The following is a 12,113-nucleotide window of genomic DNA, read 5'->3' as shown; positions in this document are numbered from 1 at the left end:
AGCAGAGAAAGAGAAAGGTGTTCTAGAATCACCCAACGACTCGTATTCCAAGAACTATATATCGTAAGACTCTCTTCTAACTCAGACTTTCTATATAGACTACGTACGTACGTATTCCAAGAAAAAATGTATATAGACTATGTTATCTAGCTAGTTTGTGTTGGAAGTATATTATTATTCTGAAGTTAATTGAGGGCTGATTATAGACTATGTTATCTAGCTAGTTTGTGTTGGAAGTGTATTTATTATTCTGAAGTTAATTGAGGGCTGATTATAGACTACGTAGAGAATCTCACTCACTTATTAGGCCGAGTGCTATCTGTGTATTGTTATAGACTACGTACGTACGTTCAAGTCAATCCAAGTCGAAGCACTAAGTGTTAATTATCGTTCAAGTCAATCCAAGCAATCATGAAGAGGAAGCGGGACCCAGTCCCAGCCAAGTATAGGCCGAGTGCTTTGGAAGTGATCCAAACGCTTCTTGACCCGAAAGTCCGAGGCGAGGCCGTCCCCGGAGAAGGAGAGGTCATCGTCGAACGCAACATCTACGCCATGAGTCCCCAATCGCTCAATTGTGAGTCATTAATTAATTAAACTGCTATAAATATATACAGATATATTTGTCGATGAGTGCTAGCTATGTATCTAGGGTTTACGATCGAGTAATGTGTGTTTGCAGGGAATCCCGTCATGAGGTTGCACGACAACGAGCGGTACTATTTTGTGAAGAGGAAACCAGTGTCTTCCGACCTCGAAGTTCCCAAGAACGTTGAGCGCAAAGTGGAGTCCGGTGAAGGCTATTGGCATAAATCAAGGAAATACGAAATCAAGAAAGGCGACGATATCGTCGCATACTATGACTTGATGAACTTTTGGGAATACGAAGGCAACGGAAAGGACAAGACTCGCGTGAATAGCTTCAAGACTGGCTTCCTTATGCACGAGTTCTATCTCGCTGATTCCACAGTGAGCCTTCGTTTTTAAATTCGATTAATTAATTATATAATTGTTTCACAATCCATCTGATACATTAATACAGCCCTTGCTTAATTATAATTGTGCCTATATAGGTTACAGATTGGGTGGTTTGCCTTGTCAAGTACAAAGTGCATAGGAACGCGGTCCAACAAGCGATAATTCCACTCCCAGAACCGGACGTGATTGCTCAGCCACCGGCGATAATTCCAGTTCCACCGCCCGAAGCGGATCCACAACCGGGTTTTCAATTTTTGGCTCCGGAAGAAACATACGATCTGATGATCGAGGATGACGGTACCTACAAGATGTCGCACAGCCTCTATGAAAGCCTTCTACTTCAGCCTCTTCCCGACGATGACCTACAATGGATGAATCTGACTCCACCCCCCGAAGAAGCAACATTAATAATGGAAGACTCTACTGCTACTACTACTGTGAGTCTATAATCTCCATCTCCTTGATATGTATCTTCTACTTATATGTATATATTTAGTTGTGTTTTTTTTATTTAGCGTGCATGGTTTTTTTTTTCAGATTGAGGTTGATAAGGGTCAGTCAAAAGAAGAAACAACGACTGTGGTGTCTCAACATCAACATGAAGATGAAGATGACGATGATGCATGGCTTGTGGACGCACTCGAGCACCAACAACAAGAAGATGATGCATGGCTTGTGAACGCACTTGAACAACAACAAGAAGATGATGCCTGGCTTGTGAACGCACTCGAGCACCAACAACAAGAAGATGATGCCTGGCTTGTGAACGCACTCGAGAATCAACAACAAGAAGATTATGCATGGCTCATGAACGCACTCGAACAACAACAAGAAGAAGAAGACGATGCCTGGCTTGTGAACGCACTCGAGCTCCCCGATTCAGTGGCACCCAACTTTTCTTAGACCCTCATGTCGTGTCTTGTTATTTTGTTTCGTACACTCGGATGAGTATTTTATATGTAATAGCTGGGTATCCAATATTGCCTCGTACTATTTATTTTATAGCAAAATACAATAAGTACGTTGTATGATCTTGTAGCAGACGTTTCATATCTCATTCTATACAAAGAAACACTCATTTATTCATATTTATGTTTCTGTACAGCTATATATTTTCGCTTAGATTAAGAAGAGAACATTATGTAAAGTGTAATGGATGGCAAATTACTTGAGTGAGTTCGAATGGGAAAAAAGAATAATCATCACTGAGCCGTATTTGATCCTATGGCTCTTCGTCGGCGAGGCTTGTTTGGAGCATTGGTGCCATTTGATCGCCGCTTTGGCTGCTCGGCTTTCCTTTCATCATCAGCTCTTTGTACCACTCTATCACCAAGGAAAAACAAATTACACAAATTCGATTTAATTTCAATCACCAGCTTACAACTTTCTCTTATTTAAACTTTTCTTGTTTCAATTTTGTTAAAAAGAGAGTTTTAAAAGATGGATAGTTTGATTAAAAACATTATTCACATACATACCTGGAGATGACTTGCGATGTTTTCTCGGGTAAGATCCGGGTGTTGGTGCTTCATAATCTCCAAAACTTTCTTCGATACAGCTTCTGAAATTAAAATTAAAAAGCGATATATATTAAAAAAAACAACTTGGAGAGAGAGAGAGAGAGAGAGAGAGAGAGAGAGAGAGAGAGACGAAATAAATGTCCGTACTCTGAAATTCTAATGGATTAACGGCTTTGCGAAAATCCTCGTGAAGCTCGTGCGACCAATCGACGTGTCACTTCTTGGCTTCGTTCGTCGACGATGAAGGCTGATCATGCTCGGTGGGGCAATGATGTGGCAGGTCGGCGCGGCGAATCAACTGCTGCCACATGGTGATCGCCGACTGGACAAAGGTTCGGGGCGAGAGGTAGTCGCAGCAGTCGTTTTGAATCGCCAAATAAACGCAATCGTAACTCGAGTCCTTCGATACCACTGCCAAAAACACACATTTCAATTCAATTATGAGATCGTCGCCACATAATATATTATATTTGTGTGTGTGCAGTGGAGTTATTGCTTAAAAAAAAACAGACCTGATCAAGTGTTCGATTTACCAAGTTTCTTCGCTAAGAAAAAAAAATGTTGGACATACCTCAACTTTGAGCTCGCCCACAGCTTCGGAGAACTTGACAATGTTGGAGACTCGCGGGTCATTTGAGTGAAGGTAAACCTCTTGAAACACGTTAAATCCGTCGACCCCCACAAATGTTCTCTACATTTCACCCAAAAAAATTTAGGTATCACATTATTGAGTTTCATCGAAATCATATTTGCGTCTAACTCTACAACCTCTTTTTCTATAGATAGTAAGGCATATTAATTGGATGAATTCAGTGATGTGAGAATATGTGTTAGAGTATTTACTACAACCAATCCCTTTGTAAATACCAGCGTTGATTAATTTATGTATCATACAATAAACAAAAGCCCCAAATTCTCTCTCAATCTATGTTAAGTCTTCTCAACAAAGAACTACAAAATGAAAATAGCGATACAAATAAAAATGGATTTGGAGGCTTTACTTGGATAGGGGACCCAGAGCCAGGTCTTGTGGTGAACATCAATTCAATCCACGAATCTCATTTCCTCGTGCAAGTACTCGAAAGGCCTCGTTCTGGGAAAAAATCTCACTGACCTCTACGACCCTCGTATTAGTGGATATGGCCGAGAGCAGATTTTGCCTCGGGTCTGTTTTCTTTTGTAGCACAATGTAGTTCCCTGCACTACAGAGATGTTGCTGGAACTTTGAGGCACAAGTGAAAAACGATCACCCGCTTGTTTGCTAAAGAAAGGCGATTTGTGTGAGTGTTTACCTTGTTTCCTTTGAAGATCCTGAGGTTTCCCGAAGGAGACAAGTATGTGGTGTCTAACCATCCCTTGGCTTCGTCTCCGAGCAGTCTGAATGAGACTGGATATGGTACCTTGATCGGCAAGAATTTCAGAGAAAAGGCCGCTCGGTCGAATCGAAAAAGAATCCTCTTTCCGTCTTTGACTGATGCCACGGCCTGGGTTGAAGAGGGGGGAAAAAACCCCAGATCTGATCAAGTGCTCGATTTACCAAGTTTCTTCGTTAAGAAAAAAAAAATGTTGGACATACCTCAACTTTGAGCTCACCCACAGCTTCGGAGAACTTGACAATGTTGGAGACTCGCTGGTCATTTGAGTGAAGGTAAACATCTTGAAACACGTTAAATACGTCGACCCCCACAAATGTTCTCTACATTTCACCCCAAAAATTTAGGTATCACTGTTGAAAGGATAAAGAAAGACAGAATCGGAGAAGAGAGAGAGTGTTCCGAGACTTTGAATATATTTTCTTATTCAATTGATATGAATTGTATCACCTATTTATAGATATGGTTGATACATTAGACTAGATTAGATACATGATTAGTGTAATAAATGTGCGTAATAACTACTTCTAGGAAATAGAGAATAATAAATATACACAGAGAACAAGACATAGAAAATAGAATGAACAATGAATGCAACACTTTTCCCAAAGTGAGATGAGTTCCAAGGAACCGGCTGGTTCCAAGATGGTGAGATCAGTTCGGAGTGAGCTGAGATGGATTACGGACTGAGGGACGAACTGACGGAGTGAGACAAGCTGACGAACTGAGATGAGCTGACAAACTGTTTTTCTACACTCCCCCTCAAGCTTGACTGTATATGTTGAGGAGGTCAAGCTTGCTACATAGCTCGGAGAAGGTTGCTTGAGGAAGGGCTTTGGTGAGAATGTCGGCGAGCTGAAGACCTGACGGAATGTATTCCATATTGATAATTTTTGCTTCAATCTTTTCACTGATGAAGTGTCGGTCGATCTCGATATGTTTCGTTCTGTCATGATGGACTGGATTTTTAGCTATGCTGAGAGCAGCTTGATTATCGCAAAAAAGCTTGATTGGGCCTTCGATGATAATCTTGAGGTCGTCGAGAACTCTCTTCAGCCAGATGCCTTCACATACTCCGCTTGCTAAAGACCTGCGCTCGGCTTTAGCACTACTTCTTGAGACAACAGACTACTTCTTGCTTCGCCAGGTAACAAGATTTCCCCAGACGTATGTGTACATGCCTGATGTTGATCGTCTGTGTGGAATATATCCGGCCCAGTCCGCATCTGTGAACACTTCGACACCACGATTTCGTCTTTTCTTGAAGGAGAGACCAGTCCCTGGAGCAGTTTTGAGGTATTGGAGAATCCTCATAACTGCGTCCATGTGAGTTTTCGAGAGATTACTCACGAATCGACTTACCATACTCACTGCGAATCCAATATCTGGTCTCGTGTGAGTTAGGTAGATGAGTTTTCCTATGAGCTGCTGAAATCTTTCTTTATCGGTGGCGGCCTCGGTGGTGCGAGCTAGAAGTTTCACATTGGCATCCATCGGAGTGTCAACTGGTTTACAGCCAAGCATGCCAGTTTCTTTGAGGAGATCCAAAGTGTACATGCGCTGGGAAACAGAGATGCCCTTTTCCAATCGAGCTACCTCCATGCCGAGGAAGTATCGTAGGCTGCCGAGGTCCTTGACTTCGAACTCAGATGACAAAGTTTGCTTCAGTCTCCTGATCTCTTCTAGGTCGTCTCCGGTGATGACTATGTCGTCCACATACACACTCAGGATGGTGTGCTTGCCTTATGTTGAGATCTTTGAGAAGAGTGTTGGATCGGCTTGACTCTGCTCGTAGTCGCAACGCTTGAGTACATTGGTGAATTTCCCGAACCATGCTCGAGGGGATTGTTTTAGACCGTATAGAGACTTCTTGAGTTTGCAGACTTTGTTGTTACCTTGATCATTGTCAAATCCCGGTGGGAGTTGCATGTAGACTTCCTCTTCCAGTTCGCCATTTAGAAAAGCATTCTTGACGTCGAGCTGAATAAGAGGCCAATCTAAGTTGGCTGCTAGTGAAAGGAGGATTCTGATGGTATTGAATTTTGCGACTGGAGCGACGTCTCTTGGTAGTCGATGCCATATGCCTGAGTGTGCCCTTTTGCGACAAGGCGGGCTTTGTATCTCTCCACTGTGCCATCTGGATTATGTTTGATGGTGAAGAACCATCTACATCCAACAGTTCGCTTGCCTGGTGGTAGTTCGACGATATCCCACGTATCATTCTGTTCGAGGGCTTGGATCTCGGCATGACTTGCATCTCGCCACTCAGAACTTTGAAGGGCTTCCTCGATGGAGTTCGGCATTTTTCCTTCATCTAACTTTGCCACATAGGCTTGGTAGCCTGTAGATAAGTTCTCATAGTACATGTAATCCTCCATCCTGTATTGACCACACGACCGAGCAGGTTTTCTCAACGCAATTGGTAAATCCCGAGATGAGGTGTTACCTTGTTCAATAGTTTCGTGGTTCAAATTCGGAGAGACATCTTGCTCGCGAGCTTGTACCGGACTTTGGGTGACGTTTAGTTCGCATGGAGAGGGTTCAGATGCTTGCGAAATGGGTGTCAGAGACGGACTGGGCGAGCTGAAAGTATCTTGAACAGGTGAGGTCGGACTTTGGGGCGAGGTGATTGTGTTTTGGATAGGTGAGGTCGGATTTGGGAGCAAACTGGGTGGATTAAGAGGCGAGGTAAATTCTGGGTTTATAATGAGCCAATTTGGGAAGTCATCTCCATTATTCTCCCACTGACGAGCTGAATTGGCGAAGTAAGGACTGAACTCATGAAAGGATACATCCATGGAGACTATGAATTTACGTGACCGGGGTTCATAGCATTTGTAGCCTTTCTGAGTTGCTGAATAGCCAAGGAAGATGCACTTGAGAGATTTTGGATCAAGTTTACATTGGTCATAAGAATGGGTGAAGACTGAACAGCCGAATACTTTCGCAGGTAGAGTTGAGATGAGTCGAGAGTGAGGGTATGACTCTAGAAGGACTTGGGATGGGATTTTGTAGCCAAGGACACGAGATGGCATTATGTTTATGAGGTAGGTGGCTGTGAGGACTGCTTCTCTCCAAAAATGAGATGGAACGTTTGAGGAGAACATGATAGCTCGAGCGACCTCGAGTATATGTCGATTTTTCCTTTCGGCTACCCCATTTTGTTATGGGGTGTGAACGCACGAACTGGAGTGAATTATGCCATGTGTTTTGAAGAAATGGCCGAGCTCGGAATTAAAGTAGTCTCGAGCGTTGTCGGTGTGGACAATTTGGATGGAGGTGTCGAACTGTGTTTGGACCATTTTGTGAAAGATTTTGAATAGGTTGGATGTTTCGGATTTTTGTTTCATCATGTATATCCAACTGAGTCTAGTGTGGTCGTCAACAAAGAGAAGAAACCATCGAACTCCAGTGATATTGGGAACTTTTGAGGGTCCCCATATATCACTGTGAATTGTGGCAAATGGGCGAGATGGTTTATACGAGGTGGAGTGATATGAACTTCGAGTATGTTTAGCGAACTCACACATGTCACACTGAATGGAATTGATATTTTTATTGATAAACAAAGAAGGAAATAGTCTTTTGAAATACATGAAATTTGGATGTCCTAGTCTAAGGTGATTGAGCATGATCTCCTTATACTGGGGTGATTGTTGGGCGAGCTGACACATGGCGGGCTGATCTTGCTTGATGACATAGAGTGCGGTACTCAGCTCAGCATTACCAATCTGTCTCCCCGTGACCTGTTCCTGAAACACACATGAACTTTCATAAAAAATAGTTCGGCACTTAGAGTCTTTATTGATCTTATGCACAGATAAGAGATTGCATTGTAGTTGGGGAACAAAAAACATCGATTCTAGCCTCATATACTTCGTCAAGACCACGGTGCCAACACCCGTGACTTGAGTTTTGGCTCCGTTGGCGATGGTGACTGATATGCTTCTATTACAAACGGAGTAAGTTGTGAATAGACTTCGATTACCGGTCATATGATCAGAGGCACCGGAGTCGACAATCCATGTTGTGGGATTCTCTGAGTTTACATGGAGGGCTCTAGAAGAGTTACCTAGAGGACCAATGCCCGAGGTTTCTCCACTGAGTTGGACTTGTTGGATAATCTTTTGGAGAATAGCGAGCTGGTCGTTGCTGAAGGGAGAGTCCGAGGTCGAGGTCGAGATCGAGGCAGCGGACGAAGTGGATACTAAGTTTCCGACTGAGTTCGGATCCTTAGTGTCTCGGGTTGACTTCGAGCTCGGAGGTTTCCCATGCAGCTTCCAGCAGGTTTCTCGGAGGTGTCCAGGTCGTCTGCAATGATCGCAGTAGGGGCGAGGTTTACGAGGTCTCTCTGTTGAGACGCGGGCTGCAAGTACTTCGTCTCCATGCATGGTGAGGGCGGACGAGTCCGAGGATGAGCCCGAAATTGAGCTCGATTGGATAACTCCAAGCATGAGTTTCCTCCTGCTTTCCTCATGTCTGACCGCGGAGAAGACTTCACGGAGAGATGGTAGTGGTTTTGTACTAAGTATCCGACCTCTGACCTCATGAAGGTCTTGGTTGAGACCAGATAGTAGTTTAAACACACGTTTGGTCTCCACTATCCTGCGGTAGAGTTTTGAGTCTTCGGAGCAGGTCCACTGGTGCTGTTCGTAGAGATCGATCTTCTGCCATAGATGCGTGAGCGAGCTGAAGAACTGAGTAACAGACATCTCTCCTTGACGTAGGTCGTGGAGAGTGTTCTCAGTTTCAAACAGCTCAGACACATCTTCGGAGTTGGAGAATATTTCTCTAGCTGCTTGCCAGATTTCCGCTGCCGTTGGGTAAAGGAGGAAGGTTTCTCCGATTTCGGGATGCATAGAGTTTATGAGCTAGGACATCACCATGTTGTTTTCTGCCTTCCAACTCTTAAATGTCGGATCTTCGATCTCAGGAGATGTGGCCACACCTGTGAGGTAGTCATCTTTACCTCGTCCCGATATGAACATGAGCACGGATTGAGACCACTGTAGGAAGTTGTGGCCATTGAGTTTGTGGCTCGTGATATGTTGGGAGAAGGATTCAGATTGAGACTGAGTGGGCGAGGTCTGAAAGGTGATCGAAGTAGTGTTCATGGTGATTGATTTTCTGGGCTCTGATACCATGTTGAAAGGATAAAGAAAGAGAGAATCGGAGAAGAGAGAGAGAGTGTTCCGAGACTTTGAATATATTTTCTTATTCAATTGATATGAATTGTATCACCTATTTATAGATATGGTTGATACATTAGACTAGGTTAGATACATGATTAGTGTAATAAATGTGCGTAATAACTACTTCTAGGAAATAGAGAATAATAAATATACACAGAGAACAAGACATAGAAAATAGAATGAACAATGAATGCAACACTTTTCCCAAAGTGAGATGAGTTCCAAGGAACCGACTGGTTCCAAGATGGTGAGATCAGTTCGGAGTGAGCTGAGATGGATTACGAACTGAGGGACGAACCGATGGTGAGACGAGCTGACGGGGTGAGACGAGCTGACGAACTGAGACGAGCTGACGAACTGTTTTTTCTACAATCACATTATTGAGTTTCATCGAAATCATATTTGCGTCTAACTCTACAACCTCTTTATTAAAGATGAGGCATATTAATTGGATGAATTCAGTGATGTGAGAATATATCTTAAGAGTATTTACTACAACCAATCCCTTTGTAAATACCAGCGTTGATTAATTTCTGTATCATACAATAAACAAAAGCCCCAAATTTTCTCTCAATCTATGTTAAGTCTTCTCAACAAAGAACTACAAAATGAAAATAAAATGGATTTGGAGGCTTTACTTGGATAGGGGACGCAGAGCCAGGTCTTGTGGTGAACATCAATTGCCATCGTCCTTCAATCAAATCAGACCTCGTCAGCAAAACACAAACAACTATTAATTAGACATATAATGCAATATATATATATATATATATATATATATATATATATATATATATATATGTGTGTGTGTATATATATGTCTCTCTGTCGTATAATGCCAAACCGGATCAGGCACGCTCTGTGATCCTTCCAGAACTCCAACAGCTCGATCTACCTCCTGCATAATAAACTATTAAGATTGAGATTCTGAATTTCTTAGTATCTCAGTATTTCATTTCTTATATGTCGTTTATCTGTTATATACGACAGTCTCTTTTCTTTCTTTTATTTGTTTTAGACGAACGACGGCGTTTTGTTAATGGCGTTAGTTAAGTCCATTAATACTGTTCTGCTTATATATATTTGTTTCGCTTGTAATTCATGGAATTAATGAGAAAATCAGTTCTGAGGAATTATTTCAAATTCTCTCATCTTCTTGTCCTTTCTCTTATTCTCTTCCGATCTTCTTCTCCGATCGTTCGATCGTAATATGGTATCAGAGCTAATCCGCGAAATTCACAACGATCGAGCTTGATTCTCTGCTTCTCCGGATCCATGGCGGAAGGGACTTCACCAACATCAGCTTTGACGATAAGGAACACAATGGAGTCGCGTCAAAGATCCGAGATCGAAGATCGGATTGGAGCCTTTTATCTTCATCACTCCGATTCACCATGAACTGTGCTTGTTTCTCAACTCCTTAATGGAGATAACTACACATCTTGGTCTCGCTCGATGAAGATCGCCCTGTCTGTCAAGAACAAGCTAGGGTTCGTGGATGGAACAATTGTGAAGCCGGAAATTGAGAATGCTGCTCTCTACAACGCCTGGAATAGGAACAACAACATCGTTCTGGCTTGGATCTTGAACTCCGTCTCAAAAGAAATCTCATCAAGCATCATTTTCGGCGAATCGGCATTCGAAGTCTGGAAGGATCTTGAGGAGAGATCTCAGCAGAGCAATGGTCCTCGCATCTTTCTGCTGAGAAGAGAGTTGATCAACATGGTTCAAGATCAGAAGCCAGTCGCACACTACTTCACAAAATTGAAAGGAGTTTGGGAAGAGCTCTCCAACTTTCGTCCAAACTGTACCTGTGGAAAATGTACATGTGGAGGAATCAAAGAATTGAACGCTTTCCATCAAAGTGAGTACGTTATGCAATTTCTGATGGGATTGAACGAGAGCTTCACACATGCGCGAGGGCAAGTCCTCCCGATGGATCCGATTCCGCCAATCAATAAGGTCTTCTCTATGGTCTCGCAAGAAGAAAAGCAGCGTGCTATAGGAATCGAGATGGTCAGTAACACCGATCCATCGAGCTCCATGGCAATGAGGGTTGGTGATCAGGTCAAGAAGCAAGTGAAGAAAGATCGACCTCTTTGTACTCATTGCAAGATGCTTGGACATACCATTGACAAATGCTACAAGATCCATGGCTATCCACCGGGTCATAAATCAAGATTCAAGGATCAAGTCAACACAGCAGAAGGCACAAACGCTGATTCACAGGCCATTGACAATCTCTCAGATGAACAATGCCACAAACTCATTCAGATGCTCTCCAACAAGCTGTCATCCACTGACGACAAAGGAAAATCTGGTGATGTGAACATGGCTACGTTCACTGCAGGTTCTTTAAAATTCATTGCAAATCTGACTAATTCTACTTATGATCGTGATCTTTGGATAATTGACTCTGGTGCTTCACGGCATATATGTTCTGATAGAAGTCTTTTTTATAACCTAAAGGCTATATCAAACTCTAGTATAATAAACCCTACTCATTCATTCATTGCTCGTCACAAAAATGAAAAAGAAACACAGAATAATTATAATATATATACACACACATACGTTGAGCTGTTGTGGAGTAGCGGAGCGGCCTCGGCCTTGGATTCCGAGGAGTGCTTCGACGAGCGAGCTCTCTTCTTCAGAGAACGACACGCGTTCGTTGACCAGAGCGAGTCGGCGAGTGACGATGAGCTTGCTCCGGCGGCGAAGCGGCGAGACTGTTAGTGTGGTGTCGGTTTTGTGAGGAAAGTGCAACAGAGGTGTGGATGCGAGTCTCATAGCCATTCTCGTGAACAAATTAAAGTGTGTGGAATGAGTGAATGTGTGTTTGTGGGAGTTCGGAGATCCACAATTCTGAGATTTTCAATCTCAATCTCATTCATAAAATATTTTTCAGCTTTTGCTTCTTTTCTTTTGTCTTTTGTGACTCTCTTCGCGCCAAGACCATACACCATAAACGACATGGAACCCGAACATTGTCGCTTCTTCTCTGAAAAAAAACGACATGTCGTTTCCATGGAGAGAACCGAAATGTCGAACTT

The 12,113-nt window shown here is 42.9% G+C and overlaps 1 protein-coding gene across 1 annotated transcript; it reads right to left on the bottom strand.

Moving 5' to 3' along the window:
- Positions 1–2,197: 2,197 nt before the first annotated feature.
- Positions 2,198–11,856, bottom strand: LOC149381105 (uncharacterized). The gene is made up of 10 exons (XM_089601289.1): positions 11,635–11,856; positions 9,900–9,958; positions 9,699–9,768; positions 4,072–4,191; positions 3,788–3,979; positions 3,610–3,711; positions 3,067–3,186; positions 2,714–2,895; positions 2,454–2,536; positions 2,198–2,298 (listed from the first exon to the last, which is right to left on the bottom strand). The coding sequence occupies exons 1-10, from the start codon at positions 11,854–11,856 to the stop codon at positions 2,198–2,200; spliced, it is 1,251 nt and encodes a 416-aa protein (XP_089457415.1).
- Positions 11,857–12,113: the final 257 nt, after the last annotated feature.

The sequence above is a fragment of the Urtica dioica genome, chromosome 11 (assembly GCF_054948205.1).
Source record: "Urtica dioica subsp. dioica isolate 48M chromosome 11, U.dioica_male_clone48M_v1_H2, whole genome shotgun sequence".
Lineage (NCBI taxonomy): Eukaryota > Viridiplantae > Streptophyta > Magnoliopsida > Rosales > Urticaceae > Urtica > Urtica dioica.
The sequence above is the reverse complement of the archived record's forward strand: the minus strand, read 5'-3'. Positions and strand labels throughout refer to the sequence as shown.